At 39.4% G+C, this 20,670-nt stretch overlaps 1 protein-coding gene across 4 annotated transcripts in view; it reads right to left on the bottom strand.

Annotated features, from left to right (window-relative positions):
* LOC122570335 (disintegrin and metalloproteinase domain-containing protein 10-like) overlaps nt 1-20,670 on the bottom strand; it is a 163,426-nt gene that overhangs the window by 11,250 nt on the left and 131,506 nt on the right. For all 4 annotated transcript variants that reach the window (XR_006317789.1, XM_043732504.1, XM_043732503.1 and 1 more), the window contains 5 exons: nt 18,710-18,834; nt 18,456-18,584; nt 17,028-17,196; nt 14,097-14,266; nt 2,066-2,233 (listed from right to left, as the gene is read on the bottom strand). Coding sequence is in view for 3 of the 4 variants with exons in the window: in XM_043732504.1 (XP_043588439.1) it covers nt 2,066-2,233; nt 14,097-14,266; nt 17,028-17,196; nt 18,456-18,584; nt 18,710-18,834 (761 nt within the window). In the remaining variant the exon portion in view is untranslated. The remainder of the gene's footprint in view (nt 1-2,065; nt 2,234-14,096; nt 14,267-17,027; nt 17,197-18,455; nt 18,585-18,709; nt 18,835-20,670) is intronic.

Below are 20,670 nucleotides of genomic sequence, written 5' to 3'. Positions count from 1 at the left end.
TCTTTTCGACATGTATCTCCGTAAAATTAATTCCCTTAGAAAGATTCACTTGCGAGCTAATTTATATCCTCCATTCAGTTTAATTTCTATTCGATCGAGGAAGTTCCATGATTTCTCGATAGCTTTGTTTCGACGAGTGGACGCAAGAAGATTGATAATTTCGATATTCTCCGTGTAGAATTTAATATTCTTAGAAAAACTTGGAAGATGATCTATGTTCTCCACTGGATTTAATTTTGATTCTTGGCGGACTCTCGAGATTTCTTCACACCTTTGTCTCGACGAATGAATGTAAAAAGATAAGACGGTTTGCTGTCAATGAATAATTCCGATAACTTCAAACTATTTCGACTTCTTCACTGTGGAAGTAATTTTGTTAAAAAAATTCACTTGCAAGTTGATCTATATTCTCCACGCAGTTTAACTTCCATATGTTCAAATGAATTTCCAGATTTCCTGATACCTTTGATTTATATTCAGTCGTCGAACGATACCTTCGATGGATGAATAATTTCGATCCCTCCGATGTTCCTCTCTCCCGAAATTAATTTCATTAGGAAGAATGAAAAATTCTCTCGGAGTCTAATTCGTATTCTCCACGCGGTTTAACTCCGACCCGATCGACAAGGGCGGGGGATGAGTCTCAAGATTTCTTAATAGATGAATGTGCTACCGTGGGCTGAAGGGTATTTCATTGCGGGTGTGCGTGCGCACGGCAGCCGGAGTCTTAAATCTACCCTCGAGACTCGAAGCGCGCTCGTGGAGAAAGAGGAAGCTACGCGTAAGAAAATGCCACGCGTACATTTCGAAATCACTCCCTCGTGGATTCTTCCCTCTTTTTCCAGAAACACAACCAATCGTAAGCTTCCTACATGCGAGCAGAGTTTTGCTGGTTTCGCTTTTCGAAGATCCACGGATTTTCTCGCGCTCCCAAAGTCGATGACTAATGGAAATTTCAATGCAAATCTTATCAAAGGAAAGTACCGGTGCGAAGATATTGTGTTTCAAAGAACGTCTACGTATTCCTTTTCACGATTCTGGCTTTTTTAACGTCATCTGTATATGGTGTTCCGTCACAGAGAAAATGGTGTTATTAATTTCACAGTACTGGTAGCAGGTACCATTTAATGGTTCTGTAGATGACTTGTTCAAACCCATCAATATGAAAGGTTTCATCGAGCTTTGTGAACATTGTAACGATAGTTCGAGGCAATGTATACAAATTTAGAGAAGTCATCTGCACGAAGCTATCGCGTGTTATTTTTAATCAGTCTCGAAAAACGATTCGATTTCTTTTTGGTAGTATCTGTTGTGTAACTCTAGAATCGTGTGTACCATGTAGCCTTCCACTGGTTCCTATTACGAACGAGAAAATGGCAAGCAGTCTCCAATGAATAAGTAACTAGACAAGCAGCTAGCTTCGCGCTAGGAAATCGTAAATTTCCGCGTAATTTCAGTCACCATCGTCCGCTGCAACGGACTCATTTTCGTCGCGAGGATAATTTAGACGAAACACGATCGTATTTCGCGATATAGCGGCACTTCGCTTTCGCCTCGGTTTCGCGCTGCTTGATCATCTGCGATCATAAAGCTGAGCGTCATGACGTGTTTCAACACCAATAGAGTGCGACAGGCAAAGTTATTGTGGATTTTCATGCTCTGTAAACTTCGATTTATATATCCCTGTGTTCGTAAATGTTAAGACACTTTTTGAAGGAATGAGATGAATCTAAAAAGAGACTTGCTGAAATTGTTGTTGTTATTCTTATTTCGGTTAGAGTTGCGTGAGCAATGAAAAGTCCGTATATTCTATGTTATAATCAGAGTCTCGCAAATAATGAAATTAAAATTGTTTCTGTAACTTCAGATCTTCATAGACGCGACTAGACAATTGGAAGCCACACAGAGATTTGCTTCACTCGCTAAATGACATAACGAGTATTGTAATAGGAATATTTTCTATCTCTCATATATATATAAAGATGTTCCGAAAAGAGACAGAAATTCAGCAGAAGATAAAGGAGCGGCACGTAACAAGAGAGCAGACGGAAACGTCTAGACTCACCCCCATGTAGCAGACGAATTCCTCGTTGCATATGGTCTTGTTGGGCTTGTTGATGGATGGCGGGCACTGGGGACCACGGCCGTCGCAAAAGCTCGCGTCCCTGCAACCGTTGTCGTCCCTGCACTTATCGCCGTTGCGCAGAGTACAGCCGGATGTGCAACAAGGGCCCTGGAAACAACCAGCGAGAGATGAACGACACTGTCCTGTAACGGAAGATGGAAGCAACCAGCGAAAAAGAAAGAGAGTAGGACGCCGTGTATACCGTGTCCAGTTGGAAACGTGGCACGCGCTCGATCGTTTTTTAGGTCGTCTGAAAATATGACGAAGCTGTTTGTACGATGGATGTGTCAAAGGAGAACGCTTTCATTGTGAACCTTTCAAGGTCTGTATCAGGTATTGTCCACGCTAAGTTTCGGTAGCTTGAAAGCCCCTCTGTTTCCTTTTAGCCAGACTATACACGTTGTCGCCACGGTATATACGTTATATCTGAGCAGTATGCATTAGCATGTACGGCCCTTTCTACGTGTATCCAGGAACACCGAGTGCATAGAAAGAAAGGTTTTTGGAAAACGCAGAATGGTATTTCCTGCGATATATCACGGGAAATGGAAGTTTCGCGCGATTGTTTATGGCGAATGACTGCATTTTAAGCGCTAGGAATGCGTGGGAAGAATATTTCTGAGACTAAGATAAGGAAAGAAGCGTTCAAGGTTACGTGGAATATTTGTTTAGTTTGTATGCTTTGGTTAAAGAAACGGTAAAATGGAAAAAGTGAGACACATTTCCCAGAATGATGAATATTCAATCATTTCGTCGTTATTGTAATAATAAGAAAGGAATTCTATCGTATCGAAATTTCTACAACGTTACAACTTGAGAAACAGTGGAAAATTCGTACGATTAAGTGGAGCAGAACGGCGAAACGGAAGCGATAACCAAACGCGCGTTATCAGCAGCAGTTTCCTAACGAGTGATGGCAATTTTATAATTGCCGATCGTCGGCTGTGCCTTTGTCCGATCGAAAATTCATGATTCACCGTCCCGTCTGCTGCAACGTACGGCGTGACGTTGTTTTTTAAACGGATCCGCAGCGATATTCAACGACTCGTGCGCGGGTTATCGGGCCCTGCCGCTTTGTCGCTCGTTAATTTATTTCGCCGCGCGTGTCGATGATAATGCGCGGTTCGCTGGAACGCGTTCCACTCCGGGGGGTATTGTGCGAGACCAGGAACAATATCTCGATTTTTCGAGCGATTTTCTGGACAGAACAATGGGCAACATTGTAGTGCGCACCAGAGAATTCGGGGCAACGCAATATCAAGACTGTTTTTTTCTCTTTCCCTCTCTCCCACTCTCTCGCCTTATTTCCGCTATTTTTTCGTTTGTTTGTTTGTTTTTCCTATTTCTCCGTAATTTGCGCTTCTTTGTTCTTGTATTTTTTCCCTTTTTGAAAGTGGGATTATTCATTTCCAGTAACCATTTCGACCGTGAATTTTTTTTACTTTTAATTTATTTTGTATAATTACACAGAATTCATTGTCGTATCTTCTTTTTCCGTTGTTTTCATACTGGAAATTTCTTTTCCAATTTTTTAAATTGCGCCATACATTGCTCTGTGTCTACAACGCGCTTTCGACGAAGGTAATGAAAATTCACTGAAAAAAATGCAATTGGCGCTTGAAATCCATCCGTGTTGGAACTCGAACCATGGTTTCACAGTAATCAAGCACCCTATCGATTACGCTATCATGGCCGCTGGGATTGAATTGCCATTTTTCATATGAAAAGACCCTTGATAACACAGTTGGTTACTATGTATGACGATGTCATTCTCGTGACACATGAAAAAAATCCCTGATACTTGAACGCGTATTTTTACCCGTAACGTATCGAATCACAAATTCTAACCGTAATGCGATAATATTCATTATTATTAGCTTACTATAGCTTCATATTTGCAACAAGCTCATAAATCTACTCTGTTTCGTACGTTTCAATGCACGATTAAGCTTATAACTATTACATTACTCAGTGACGTGTGGTATGTACCAATTTTAACAAATAAACTGCAATTAACCGGTGAATAATTAGCAATCAATGCGTGCATCGAGAATATGCTGGAAGTTTGGCTACAAAACCGCTAATACGCGAATAGAATGCTATCGACTCTTTGATTTTTTCCATTTCTATGGTCTCTTTATTTTCTATTTATTTGTTTAACAATGAGAACGTTTCTTCTAATGTTATTCGAATTTGCATGCATTAATTTATTGTATACGTGTCGCTGTATTGAAAATCCACTTTTGCCAGAACACACACGCGACAATGAATATTTATGAAATTTAGGGAACAACGGGCAGAAGTTTCAGAGTTGGTCCCGCGGTGATACGTGCAAATACGTCGAAGAAATATTCGGGAAGACGAGGGTGCGAACAGTTCGCGAAACCGTGATTTTACGCTCGAGAAACTTTCTCCCTGATTTTCTTTCTGTTCCGTGATCCACTCTAGACGATAAATATTCAAGTAATTCGACAACCTCGTGACATTGATCTGTACGGCAAGGTAAAAGTTAAAGGGCACTCGAATCTTTATCTTCGATAAATTCAGCAATATTTCTAATAGCTTTTATTGAAATGGAAATTGTTCCGCGAAACAGCTACTGTTAATTTGACGTCATTGGATTACATTCTTCGGGGCTATGTGTATGTTTTCAATCGTTCGCTAGAAAATGATAAATATTAGGAAGATCGCTTCTGTTGGAATCGTTGGGGTCTTTTTGACCCGTTGTTGAAATTCTCCAGCCGCGCGTTTCAAGATATTACGAAAGCATTTGGCGATTAAAGACGTTGTCTGCGAGAAGGGTCGTGATTCTCGTTCTTACCAGCAACTTGCCAGCCCTCCATCTGCGAAATTGCTGTATCTGCCTCGCAATTACATCCAAACTACTGATGTACGCGCGAGAAAATTGAATAGCGACGCGTTTTTAAAAAGATTGCAATCCAGTAAAATCCAGTTAGAAATTTAGACCGCTCGAAACATTAAATAATTCTTTACCTTTTCTTTTTTTTTTTTTAATGAAATTGAGAATGCCAAGGCGATTAATACCAATATTTGTTAATTGAGACATATCCTGGAAGCGTTGTATCGAGTAAATTGCTTCCAAAGCATTATTATGTCATTGTGTCTGACGTAACATGCGTACATTTCACTTAGGATTCTAACTCAATACGTAGGAACTCTAATTCTAGCAACACCTTTCCCTTCATACGGAAGGTTCACGAAATTCCAATAAACGAATCTAATAACATTCTTGCTACAATCTACAGTGAAGTTAGCTTCTTGTATCGAAGAACTGGTCCGCGTCGGAAGACACTGCAAGAGAGAAATAGAGACAGGGAATTTCGTAGCGTGACAATTTTCGGTTTAATTAAATCGGCGAACGAAAGAGGTTCGTCGGATGCTGAACGGGGAAACGTTTAAACGAATCGAATGATTTTCGCTTAACGTGCAGATAAGAACGATCCACGGTTTGAATATCTGATAGAAGGATACCCGTGGGACCGGCAGCCGATGCTTGGAAAATAAGGTTCCTCGGTCTGATACGTTTTCCGGTTCAACGAATTGGCACGGAAAGCAGCGGAAGGAATTCGATGCTGATGTAAGTGGATGTATTCTCGATCTGTGCATATATCAAAAAAATAAATAACCCGATGGAAAAGTGCATTCAGTCTATGAGAATATTACTGTCGACCGGAAATCCAGTCCTGTGTTCGGCTCTCTTTCTCTCTCTCTCTCTTCTAATAACACGTCACTTTCTGGATCCACTTGTTCATAGAAAAAATTCAACATAAATTTTTATGGGTAATTATTTAGATTAGGTATACCTTATTGATTTCGATGATCTTTAAATATGTTGTGAAGGTATTTCCGAGTAAGTAAACAACACATTTTTAGCTCTACGACCAAGTAAAAAGAGAATTTTCGTACTGACGACGAGTTTAAAAATTACTTTCTTGTAAAAGTAGACTTCTACTACTTCGTAGAAGTTTAACTTCTCATGTTCGTTCCCTGTAGTTTTCATGTATTACTATTTATTATCATTATTATTATTATTATTATTATTATTATTATTATTATTATCCCTATCTCTTATTTATTTCCTCCTTACGTAATTTAGCATATCAAAGCGAAGCGAAGTATAGGAAGGAGAAGAGAAAAGGAAAAAGAGAATGTCGGGAAGATTGCGGAAGATTCGAGGAAGATTCGCCAATTACAGATTCGAAAAGATTTTCAATTTCCCTTAAGGGTGGACGGCGTTTAATCACGCCTTTATATCAGGATCCAAGAGAAAGCATGCTTCATTCCAAGTTGGCGATTAACGTTTTCAATCAGAGAAGGATAAGACTTATCTCTAAACGGCTGCGAAGCTGCAATTCCCAAGAAGATTTAGGATTGCTTTAATGCCTCGACCGCGCGGTCGACGTCAAGAGTCTTGCCCTTTATTTAGACCCGCGTCTATCTTGGGTATTCTTAATTACGAGCGATAAGATGTATCGTCGAACGCTGAGAGAGCCTCGTTCCCATAAGGGTTACAATTTTGAGAAGATTGAGAATAAGCCTTGAAATTTAAATTGCTGGAGAAATCTACTCGACGATCGCATAATCAACCCTCCCTTTATTTCAGTCCATGTTTACGTAATCGTACATCCTGTTAATTAGTCTTATCAGCTGTGTCATAACTTCGGCGAAGTTTCGTAGACGATACTGATACAAGATTCCTACGAGAGATTCTGAAAGTTCGCTTAAAAAGATTAAGACTTAACTTCGAACTTTTCTTAGACCCGCGTTAAACCGTTTATGATTCATTTTATTCGTATTATAAGGATTCTCTGCGATATTTTTTATTTACGATTCTCGAATGAATTATTCAAAGTACGGAAGTATAGCAGAATTCTAAAGAGGAGATCTAGATACTTGTTTAGTTCATACGAGGCGCATCTTAATTGTAAAATTACGGGCGAATCGATTTGTTAAAGTGAAGATTAGTCAGATGAAATTGTCAAATCTTCATTATTAACTATCGTGAATAAAATATTGGTATGATGATATTATATGAGCTTAGATTTGGGACATGAGTAAAAATAAGAACGTAAATTTATCATTTGATGAAGATTTAAGACGTGCATTCTAATCTAAGGGTACTAAATAATAAAACGTCTTTTAGTCAGCAATTTTAGTTAGGCAATTTAATTTGGATGTAATCTATTGGTTCTGTACAAACAATAGTGCTTCTAAGGTAGTCATGTTTAATTAATAATTCATTATTGATTCATACACTCTTACCAAACTGAGTCATAGTGTTTGAATATTTACGAAGCAAAAGTAGTTTAGGAGCGAAAATTATTTGCGGCGTAAAGTCCGAATTTACTTGGCACGCGCGCGCGCGCACACACACGCACACACACAGATCTACACGAACCTGTATAGTGAACATGTAATAACGAAAATCAAGCAGCTCTCTTGGCTGGAACCTTACGTTCACGTTGAATCTTGGTCTTCGCGAAACGAGACGTAATAACACAGACTGAAACGAATCAATTTATCGAATTTCAATACTTCAATAGCAAGAATTCCTTACTCGAAGGAGGCGGATGGTGCGACAATGGCGGGAAATCACGAAACTCCGTCCTCGAGTAATTGCCGCTGCGGATGTAGCAAAATGTTGCGGCTAACGAAGCGAAGAATTATTCGAATCATCCCTGATGGAATTCATCCTGTTCGACATAGCTGTATAGAAATATTTGATGACCAGACCAAATCACTTATCCTTTGATATTTGCCATGTAAATAATCGCATTGTGCACAGGATGTTAAATGAACACCGCACATTTAGAAATAATTTCCCACTTGTGAACTAGCAAAATCGAAATGTCGATTGAGTCTCCCGTACAGATACGTATAGTGGCTACAAAAAGTTGCACTTATTTTCCAATAAAGCGTTTTTTTTTTTTTTTTTTGGTCGGTGTAGTCATACGAAAGTCAATACCAAATGATGCGAAACTTAATATGCTTCGACTAAATCAATTAGTATATAAGTGCTATAATAGGTACAATGGTGTACAAATACTTTTTGTAGCCACAGTACATTTATAGAAAACGTTTAACGTGAAAAATTAGTATCCCAACGGATCGATATATCGTTCGTCTTAAAATAACTCTTCGATCGATCGAGGAGAATTTTCCACGATGTTCAATTATATGGAGCAAATCAAAAAGCGTTTGCCTTTTTTCGCGAATAAAGGGCTCGAGATAGGATCTGTCTCGCGTTCTCGCGAGTTAATGCGGAATATTGGCGAGCGAAGGACGCAAAACAGAGGGATCGCCGAGGGGGTGAATATTCACCGATATTCTCGACGGTGTCGCGTTCTTTCCGCGATGGCATTAAGGATAAGAGATTGCGATCCCGCGAGATGTTCTTCTCTCGGAAAATGAACCACGTATAGGTGTCACGATTGAAACGCAAATATAAGCGCGGCTATGCACGTGTGTCTGCTTGGCTGTGTGCAACAGCAAAACCCCGTCTCGTGAAAATAGAACGCGGGGGATTCGTTTTACCGAAGGAAGTCACATTACCACTCCGCGTTTGAAGGATCGAATCTCCCGAGATAGCTAGATCGTTTCTCGACATTCAACGCTTGCATCGTATATTCATTAAAATGCTCTCGAGAATAACGATGACGCTGTCTCTCCCCATGATATACAATGATGACGACCATTTGCGAGCGTCTGTGGACGAACACAAACATTCGAAATATTTTGTGAAATGACGAGTTGTTCTGTTGTTACTAGAATTCGCTCGCATCTTTTAAAGGTCTAATTTTAAAGCCTTCAAACTTGAGTATAAATGAATATGAAACTATCTAGAAACTTTAAAGAGACTAACGATTATCGTTCCGATATTCTAAAAATACTTTGCCTTCCTAATCGTGCTATAATTTTGGTCAACAAAGATCGTAAGCTTATTTTCTTTTTTCTTCCTTAGCGAAATAAGATGTCTAAAACATCTGAAAACGAACACTGATCATCTTAATCCGGCTATTAATAATTTCGAGCTTTAAAATCGCCATCGAAAATAATGTACCCTTCCCATCTTACGAGCTGTACGTGTTTCCATCCCCGCAAACATGCTCCTTCTGCTTTATCTTTCTAGTACCTGGTTGTTTTCCTTTGCCTCCACTATTTATCTTTCTTCTTGTTCCGTCCCCTGTTTTCTTTCCTCGCTAGCAGCTCGTTTCCAGCACTTTTTCTCACCCTCCGCTCCACTCGTTCTCTCATCAGTCTCGACCCTGCACCTCCTTCGTTATCTTTCTCAATTTTTTCTTCACCATTCTTATTCCACCCCTGCTGCCAACCTCTCAGCTCTTACGCTTAATGTCCACAGTTTGCTTGGTTCTTCCAGCACCTTGCTTCATCCTTTTTCTACCTCTTTGCCTCTTGTTTATCGTCCTCGTCGTTCAACCTGGCCGAGGAACGGGGAAAGACGTCGTCCATTCGTCTACGTCTTCACGCTTTACGAATCTACGTGTTTTGCATCCGGCACTTTTCTCCCGTGATGCACCTAATGCATCGACTTCCGCGAACGTTGCTTGCACGGATGTTTTGCTATTTCTTTTCTTCACCCGTTCACGCTTCTGCTCTTTTTACTTTTCAGTCACGCCTATGTCACCCCGGTGGTGGTACCGATCGCGATCGTTCTTCTCGGTTTGTCCTGTATCTTTGGTTTATCACACGCTACGGCTGCAGCCAGAAACCATCGCGAACGTGAGGCGTGATGCTATCGTGATAAAAACAATCTCCGTGCAGCACCAGTTTAGGGGCCATAGTGCCTTTTTTAGTAGCTATAACTTATAAAAATCCGCGAGTAATTGCGCTCGATTGTCCGGGAAGAATCACGGGACAGGCCCGCAGTCGATTCTCGGGACATAATGCCGAGCCAGTGGAACAGGAACAGGGGTGAATACATCAGAAACGAAGTATTTTAAAATTACAGTCTATTCACGGTCTCTACGCGCATAATTAGTAACGAGGGGCATGAAAAAGAGGCGATAAAACGCGGCAATTGCCAAGTCGGTCGAACAATGCCATTGTAATTATTTTTCAGCATTGAAAACCTCGTTGCCAGCATTTCGGACTTTGCAAGTTCGTGCATTAATTAGTACGTAGGCAACGTACCGCGGAGGAAACAAAGAAGGGAAAAGCACCATCAAGCGGATGAAAAAAAAAAAGAAAAAATAAAAAGAAGGAGCGAGAGAAGCGAACCAATATCGATGTTCATCCACGAAATTTCGAAAGAACGATCTACTAACTCTGGAATCAAACGTTTCCTCTCGTACAATATAACAAGATTAATTGTTTTTGGTTCGCGGAGAGTTTCCCATTCGTGCTTCGCCGAGGCTTCCTAGCCGATAGCAGCCTCCTCGATTTCAGTTTGATTAATTAGTCCCGTTTTCCGGGATACTACGAGCATGGCGGTGAATGCGCCAGTGTACGCCAGGGTGACGCTATCGCCGTCATCGTCGTCTACGACGACGTTCAGACGGTAGGGTCGGCCAACATTGAAAATTAAACCTCATCATCGGTGTGTATTTGCACCTTGTCGACAATAACGCCGAGCATATCCAGAAACCAGGGGAGACCCAGAGACTTGGAACATACCTGGAAACTAATTCTCTTCTCTCTTACTTTCTCCAACTTCGCGAGCTTTCTCTCTCATGACCGTCCGTGATCAGTAAGTTTCTTCGAGCGCGAAGAATCGTACATGTACGAGATTGTAGTTTCCAACACGACCCGCCGTCATCTAGAAAAGTGCTCGTTCTCGCTGTACTCCTGGAAAATGGCCTTGTATTCACAGCCAGTATTGTGTTGGTTTTATCGGTCGGTATATATACTCAATCTTTTGACTAGTTCCTTTCTCCTTTGTTCCTCGTGTTACTTTCTTTGGTCTTAAGTGGTTGAACAGATTTTTTTTAAACACGTAATGTCATTTAGATTGTTGAAATTTTTTGTTCCTACTGTTCGACTATATTTTTTATCATTACATTTTTATACCTCTTTGTCGAATTCTCTTGTTACGTTCTTTGTTCATTGATAATTTCGTCGGTTTTCGATTCGTTAAAATTTGTTGATATTATATAGTTAATAGTTTTTATTATTACATTCTTTATGCTACTTTGTTCTATACTACTTTCTGTTCTGTAATGCATCTCAATATATAATAGATTATTCTAATAATTTTTCTTAAATAAATAAAACAATAATTTATTTAGTTTGCATCTTGCAATAATGTTAAGTTTCTACAATTTTTACGTTTCACGGTTTCACTCTTGATATGTTAATATACATAGATTATAAGTGGACAAATATCCGTGGCCCCTAATTTTATTAACTTCCATTAATTTCCCATTAATTTCCCGCATTCTCTCGTAATTTCATATCCCAAAGTTCGTCCATGAAACCTGACAAAATGATCGTGGGTAAGTAACAATATCCAACTCCGTGTTTCGCCGCTTCCAGGGTCGATTTTGTGCGTGGGATCGCCCGAAACCCCCGAAGGAACGTCGAACTTCATGGTTGCATAAATTATGACCGTCTCGATTTCGAATGCGCCGGATTTCCTGTACTCATTATCGTTGGCTCACCGTTTAATCACCCAACGCATGCCTGGTATAGAGGATCCAAGTTGCTCGGTTCGTTGGAACAAACGATCGGCATTGGTTGGATTAACGTGGAGTTGGAGGTTCGTGCGCGGGGACGAGACGCGTGTAACGGCACGTTTCGCGTTTAATTACGGCTTTAGTGTATCATTAATAAACATCGATACGTCCGTACCGCATAGCCTGTCGCGTAACGTGCCTCGTGCCTCGTTATTAATTAGCGACGTTACACGTAAGAGGATTGAGAACGAACGCGTTCAGCTTCTATTTTATTTCGAGAATCATCCATTACAGGCTTCTGTCGGATACAGGGGGAAAAATGATGTAGGTTAGCTCGGAGAAAAATGATGGCTTTCGCTGTGGATAATTAAGAGGTCAGGAAGAAGTACGCGAAGTGGTTGCTTCTAAATCGAAGTTTTTCTTATTTATCAGTCGTGATGATATCGGAGTCGAGGGTGTTAAACTTTCTGAAAGTTTAACAGCTTACGGTACTCATTGAAAGGAGCAAAATATGTTTGACCAATATAGGCTACAAAAAACGATCTTTCGATGTTATATCAAATTTGGTGTCAAAATTGACACGGGTGTGATATTTAGATCAGATAAACTGTACCTACCGTCCAACATGAAATTGTTACTTTGTGAACGAGATACGTGAGACGTGCGAGCGTGCGAGAGAAACAGAGATACAAAATCATCGAAAAATTCGATTCTCTTCATACGACGATATTCCAACAACGCTACGTCGCACCGGAGTGAAACGGAAAGCATTCTACAGAGGAAGCTTCGCTCTTTCTGATGACTCAAACAGGATTAAAATATCTTTGCCAGTTTTGCAACAACAATTGTTTGAACTCTTAGTAATTCCACTAGGTATTCCAATAAATTTGTATACTTTTTTAACCATGTAGTTTGTAATGCTATTATTAATAGCTTTTATAGTAATTACAATACAAAATTATGTGTATTTTGTAAAACTTTGAGTAAAATACCAAGAGAGGTGGATAGGACTAGGCAGATCAATAAAATGACCTCGTCAGCTATCTAGCTTAAATTCTTTGGATTTATTTTTGTTCTATCAGCGACAAATAATTAGAATAATCGATGCATAAACAATCAACATTATCTATAACAAATATTAAAACAAAGTATTTATCAAAAAGATTGTTTCTTGGATATGTGTTGGTTAGATGTCTTTTTTTCTCCTCTCAGAAGATTTTTCTTATGAAGACATAAAACTGGAGCAAGATTGGAGTATATATTACACATAATTGTGTGTAACATAGTTTATAACATTCTACGTAATCTCTTACGAATATACTAATCGTTCGATTATTATGGAATGTTACGAAAAGTGGAACTTATGTAAAAATAGCTGTTAAAGTATATTGAATTTGACCAATCGCTAAACAGTAGAAAATTATAAAAGCGTTCGTTTTCGAGGTAATGAAAGTAAATCGATGACGAACGTCTTCTGGAAAAATTGGTTCGCGTCTCACAGGGAAAGTCGGCATTGCACGTTCGCATTTCGTTTCCTACATTACGCTTTCAAGATATTCAATAGAAATTCATAACATATTCAGCGTGTAGCTTTCGTAGAAAATGAAAATGAGTCTCTGTCGAAATTTTCAAAGGAGCTCGCTGCTAAAAGACCGTATTTGCAACGTCTGTAAAAATATCTCTCCACGGAGACCTTAGAAAACTCGCAGCTTCCGCCGTTACCGTAGCGTTTTAATATTTCAGCGCAAATGTAAGCAAGAATTTGACATCTTTCTCTTCAAAAATGCAATTTTAACTTTCAGTTTGCCCCTGTACTTTGTGCACTCATTCAACCCAACTGTCACTTGTTCTAAATCAATTCTGGCCATTTTCCAAATGAAAACTTACTCCATAATTTAACTACTGAAGAATTTAACCTATTAATCTTTCGATCAATGTACATTAACTAGTTCTGTCAGTTAACATTGTGGCTACGAAAGGGAATTTCCAGAATTCATGCTTCATATTTTCGTAATATTTCTTCTAATATTTCTAATATTTCTTCTACCTAGATTCTATAATTTTACAAAAGAAATTAAGGTACTTACAACATCATGACAAATTGTGCGCTGCCTAGTTCTTAATGGATTAGTCTGATATTTTGTAGTCGATCGATACTGTTATTTCTATAGAATTCTCTATGGAACGATCAACAAGCAAGGATGTTACGTCGAATGGGAACAAATCACGTTGTAGGAAGAACGTTAGACTTAATCACGATGCATTGGGGAAACGAACGTATTTGGACATTGAGCAAATGAAGGAAAACTGCCACTTACCTGACTGGGACTGCACACTGCACCATCGGCAAGACGACAAGGTACCTCGTGAGGGGCATGATGAAGCCGTTGAGGGTGGCAACAGGGGTCGTTGCAGTCCTCCTCCCACCCGCAATCACACTCTTCGCCATCCTCCACAACGCCGTTCCCGCAGATGGCATTTTGGGGCTCTGAGGAATCATCGATTTTCCATTTCAGTTCGATCAACGCGATTCGCCATATGCTTTGCCATAACATTTTCTCAAATTTCAGTTAACTAGTCCTCGTAGGACCAAACTATTCACCAGATAAACGAACGACTGGTTAATTTGAAAAAATGATCAATATAATGGACAGTTCAGCTATAATTTAAAATTACAAACTTTGTACTTGTACAGTAAACTTGTAAACTAAATACAAACTTTGATTAAATTATAATTTCCTTTAGGATGAATGTTAGGAACAACGAATCATCTGTGGAGTATGTCAATTATCGACCAATTGACTTCTGATCAATTGTTTTTTCCCCAAATAATGTTGAAAATGGACAATTTAACACTGTAGACTTTAGCTACTACTATAATCTCATATTTTACCAATCCTTATTTGAACGAAACATAAAAGATTAATAGATAAAGAGAAAAAACAGTTATATCTGTAGGATTATTAGATCAGTTGGATCAATTAGATCTATTCTGTTAATTGTTAATTAAGCTTAGAAAATGATCAGCTAACTTTTTTAACAGAGTTTCAAGAGAACATCGTATCGTTTTGATTTTAAACGAACGAAGAATGAGCCGCAAGTGGAGGCAAAGTAGATGGAATAAATGTTAGCCTGATTTGCTGTGAGCTTAATGAAATCCTCGATTTAATGAAGCTCAACAAGTCGACCGTGACTGTGTAATGTAATCAATTGCGAGCCGCGTCGAGTGATTCTCGGACAGCTCTGTTTTTACAGAGGTCGGCGGGAATTTTCCTAAATTTTTCGCGTGTTACTTCTTTTCTATCATAAATAGAAGAATCACGGAAACATAATTTGTCAGTGACTTAATTGAACCTCTGCTTAATCGAACCTCTATCTTACACATGTAAAATACTCGAAAACGTTTTGAATCAAAATGAGAATAATCTAGCTATAATAATATAAAGATCTTGAACTTTCACTAGTGCGTTTCACTAGCGGTGCGATGAGACAGGATTGTCGTAATTATATTGGTCAAATTAGAAACCAATCTGAAAATGTATATAGAAATTACAAGATATTTGTTCCCAAGCATACACCTAGTAAAAATCAACAAAGCGTTTGAATCATTAAACCTTTCAGAAGTGAAAATAATTAAACCCGTTTTTTGTAAGTTTTACAATTTCATTAATCAAATATACGATTAATGTTCGATTCTCAAAAAATGGATCACTTACTACCCGGTAAGTACCTTTATCGTAAAAGAATAGTACAAATAATAATATAGCGACGGCACTAATTACGTATATGTTCTAAACTGCTACTCATGCTGTATATTAAATTTTTATTAAGTGTATGTTTGCAATAAATATCTCGCAACTTTTATATACATTTTTGAATTTTACGACGATCCTGTCCCATTACAATGTTAATGAAATTTTAAAAAATTTCATACAATATGCAGAGTAAATATATTTGTAAAAATATTCTATGGCAGATGTTCAAGCACTTTCGTCAGCTACTGTATATACCTTGATAATATTTTACATTTTATTTCCCTTCGTTTCCACGCTGTCTCATGTGTATTATAAAAGTAGATGTGTTTCGCAATACTCGAACGAGTTTTTTCATCGATTCCAAACGGTCACGAGGATCTTTATGTTATGAACAATTAACGAGTCGTATTTGTTTCTTGTTTGGCCGACTTGTCGCACGTTTGCTAGTACGTTCGCGCGGTCGATGCTCGTTGTCCAAAACGAGTTTCGCGCGGACCATGTAGAGCCTGCTATTAGAATTGCAATTGAGTTGCAGTTAGACCGTGGATCGATCGATATACCGTAGCAACACCGATACCGTTCCCTCTTTGCTTTTTTTTTCTCGTTTTATGTTGCTGTACGATGGTATTAGCATTATATATAAGTAGGTCAAAGACCATCACGCTCATTTTCCTCTCGTTATGTCTTCTCGTACGTAATTGTTGCGGCACAATTACGAAATTGAATTTGAGTTACTTAAAAAACAGGAGAGTTTCGTGAACAAAATGTATGCGTCTTCTTAGTATTCTTATTTCTAAGCTATGTACAGTGCGATTTTGTGTCATAAATGATAAGTGATGCAGTATGCTCGAGTGTGATTTCGAATTTGCTGTGTGTGCACATCTTGTGAGAATCTGTTTGAGCGTTTGAGATGTTGAAAGAATCTTGTTTGAATCTGACATCGTGTAAATATTTTAATATTTGATATATGCGATTTTAAACAGATTCGATTAAGTTCTCACTGATTGATTGTGATATGGTGGAGATGATCGTTTAATTTTCTTACTGATTGTCCTTTTGACTGATAGGTGCGTCGCTGCGTTCGAAGAGGTGAAAGTGAAAATGCGGAATAGGGGAATGCGTATCTGACTGCATTCTGAAATAACCAGGTTTGATTTTCCTTCACCAAGTCTGTTATTCTGTAATTTACATTTCTCAACAGCAACAATTTCTTACATTAAATGCGAGAGCTAAACAATGCTTAAGTTTCTCCAGTTTAAATGTTCTCTCACTATCGCGGTGCAGAGATTCAACAGGAAATACGTTAACAAGTAATTAGCAAAGGGGCCTGTAAGCAGCTTTACCAGCGATTGTATAAATAATTCAGGTAACGACCGTGTACAGAGACGATCGAGGGGGACACGGAAGAGGTCAGGGCTGTGATGACTGGAAGCAGGCCAGACGTTGACCCCTTCCAGGATCTAATTAAAATTCCGAAAGCTTCTCTCTACTCACCGGCGAAGCATCCTTTGGACGAACGGGCCTTGGCATTTAAAACGGGATTTATGGAGACCAAGCTGCATGGACTGAAGCGATTGTTATTTCGTTTGTCCCCGCTGGTGGCTCTGGCAAACATTATGAAATTTCCGTCTTCTCCTCCGGGCGAACACTCGTCCGGATCGTGCTTGTCGCGTTAACAGAAAGATCAAACGTTAGGCAACGACTCTGTATTATCATTCATCATGTATAATACGGCGGAGCCAACTTTGAGAAAGGAGTTGTAATTAACTCCGACGTTGACGTGCCTTTACCCTTTGAATCACCCGGCAACTGTAGCCACGCGAATTAAATAATTGGACCTTTCTCGCGGAAACAGTTTCGATCGTAATGGGCTATCAAATGGCTCTTTCCTCGTGTTAACGTCCAGCGAGAACAAAGCTCCGACGAAGTCTGGGGAATAAACACGCGGGTACATATGTAGAAGTTGCTGGGACTCTAAATGTTAAAGTTTTCTAATTTTCGAATATTCCAATCTCCGAACTTTCGAATTTTCAGTCTCCAATTTTCCTATGTAATTAACTATTCTAACTGTTACGTCGCGCGGGACATCTGCACGCCAGCCCTCGCTACCTGGCCGCCAACGGTCAATCTACAGCCATCCCGATTCTCAATAGACCCAATGACCCACCATAAAGACTTTAGCTGCATTGTCTCCACACATGTTTGCCAGTCTAATTGCATGTGTAGAGAATTCTGTAATTCTAGAAGTATTTTCAGTTTATGGCTGGGTCTTGGAAAAGTCCTTGAGTTTATTAGGCGCTCTTAAGAATCACGGAGAAAGCAGACAGTCATCAGATGGGAAAAACCCAACACATGTCCATCATAAAAGGCTGTTTTTCCCATCTGGAGCAAAGTCCACCGCCGCTCTACGTTGGTGGGAATCTTCTGCATATTCTGTTCATTAGAGTGGGTCATCACCAATCAGCATCGCGGATCGTTACCCTCACTAACTAAATATTTTCTATATTTCAAATTTTCTAAATTCTTGATATTTTATAAGCACAAGTAAGAAAAATGTGTGTAAACGTTCTTGAAATAACCAGAATCCGCACGATTCCACGCGTAAAATTCCAACGGCAATTTTTCAAACAATTCAGCGCTTAATTATGCAGGACATTGTTTCAGCATTTTTTCCGCAAACACCTTCTTTAGATGGAAACTTATCCCTCTGCTGTACTATCAAAGAAATGCAATTTTACGTCGTACTATTCCTTGACTCGGAAAGAAGTAAGAGAAGGAAAAAAAAAGAAACATTAGAACAATCGTAGCATAGATCACGATTGTTTCAACGGGGTAGTGTCTCCGAAACAACCCTCGAAACTTTTCAAATGTATTCGCCATACGCGTCGACAACATGCAACCTCGATGCGCCGTTGAACTTACAGGAGATCCGAAGTTGTGACCGATCTCGTGTGCGAGGGTGACGTGAGAAACCGTCGGTGGTACGTGTTTGCCGTAGTTCAGGAGGGTGATTATACCGGTGTTCAACGATTTCATGCTACCCCTGTAGTGCTGCAAGACGAAATAGCGTTAGTTCTCGAGGTAATTGTCTGAGTATCGTGAATGCGCCGCGGAACGATGTTATTTTAGACGTGGCACGGTCGAATTAGTTTCGTTACATTCGGAACAGAACTTACCCCGTTTTTCTCGCAAACTCCGCCAGCGTTTTTTAGATCTCCAGTCCATGCCAAACCCAAAGTTCCCTTCTCGAAGTCGCGGTATGTGAACATGTACGATAGACAGAACGCGTCATAGTCCTCTTCTGTAACGAGTTTCAGTGAACGATTAATCGTTACAATTGCCGGTTCTTGATTTCTGATCGACTATAATATTTCGTTCGTAAAATACTTAGGCACATAAGAATACGTAAGCATACGGTAGCGGACAAAAATAAATATGTAGACAATGAAAATAGGTATCAACGAAGTTTAATCAACTTGATACGAGTGGATCTGTTATATAGCTGTATTTATCATATATACTTATAGATTATTATAGAGTATTTAGCAAATAATTTTTATTTATGTTTATATTTCTGTGTACGAAGTGTCTGCATGTTTAACGAAACTTCATTGATACCTGTTTCCATTATTCTGTCCATTTATTTTTGTCCACGAGCGTACATGCACCACAATGACTCTCAATCCGCCATATCTCTTTTAGAATAAAAGTTGGAGAGAAGAGATAACTTTCTTATTGACCGATTTATGTATATATATGTACATATATCACAAAAGTTCGAGTGTAAATCAATTTCGTTCGCTGTTAATCTGTCGCGAATGAATTAACGGACAAAATTCTATGCCGTTGTACTCGCAATACCCCTGGCATTCGTTGCATCCAATCAAGAACGTCGCGTCTCACGCTGGTATTTCCGGGGGACGGAGACAAATACCCGTCGTTCGCAGCCTTTTAATTAATTTCATTTTTAATTCGGCCACTCTACCCTTGGCAGTATTTCACCTGGCTGGATTTCTGATGGCGCGCGCGAAAAAGAGGATGGCTCCAGGGGGCGTTGAATTCCCAGCCGACGCGGCCAAACATCGGCCGAGATGTTATCCGGGAAAAATAATAAATCAGGCGTCCAGAATGTCCGGTAATTTAATTTCTGGCGAACTTTTATGCTGTAGCAACTTTCCTCCGTTGGGATCGGCGTGTTCGGTAGCCGGGTATATGAAAAAATAGAAAAAAATGAATAAAACAAGAAGAACGTCCGCTCGTCTGCACCCCTTTTATTCGCCCTTCTCCTTCGCGGAAATTTTTTGTGGCGCTTGAAAAAATGAGAGAGAACAGAAGAGTAAAACGAGCGATGAATACTCTGTGAACGTCGTGCATGAATTTCAATGAAAAGGGTTGTTTACGGACGTCCAGCAGCGTGTTCATCGCGTTCACGTTCTTCCAAAGTCAACCGTACTTCGCGGACCAGCGAGGGCACTATTGTGCGCGATGGACAAACGTTTGCTATTAAAAAGGGAAAAGAAAGAAAGAAAGAAAAGACAATATATTTCACGCAATTTTAACGCTAGAAATTAGTAACCAAACTTAAAACAATTTATTAGATAAATTGCGGATGTATTATCTTTTTACGATTGAAATAATGAACCTTAGGAAAATTAATTTTCTATATCTAAACTAACGATAAAAATATCTTTTTTCGATTCCACTCCGCTGCAATTTTTTTTCGATTGCACTACCTCCATTTTCCACTTATTTCATTGGCATTATATGTGCCTTACAATCTAGTACATTAAACCAAAAGTAATTTTCTTCGAGTTTTCTAATAAACGTACCAAGTAAATGGCCTAATGCTTGTAGATTGATCTACGTAGATAATAGACCAGTCGTAGTTGCTCAATCTTCGAGCATAAAATCGAGCTATCGGAACCACGAAGTGGCCACAAGCGTGTGGAAGGTAAAAGAGCTGCGGATCATCGGGAAAACAAGCCCGGTTCTTTGCACAATGGTTTTTGCAGTCTGCATGCACAGCAGCTGCTTTTTGCAAGGGGAGAGAATAGAACGTGGGATACGTGTTTGCTGTGTAGCGTGTCTCAGGAGGCATATTTGGTTACTGTATGCCCGCGGCAAATACGTCATGGTC

Source organism: Bombus pyrosoma, linkage group LG8, assembly GCF_014825855.1.
Source record: "Bombus pyrosoma isolate SC7728 linkage group LG8, ASM1482585v1, whole genome shotgun sequence".
In the NCBI taxonomy this organism is placed as follows: Eukaryota; Metazoa; Arthropoda; class Insecta; order Hymenoptera; family Apidae; genus Bombus; species Bombus pyrosoma.
This window is presented reverse-complemented; position numbering and strand designations above follow the sequence as displayed.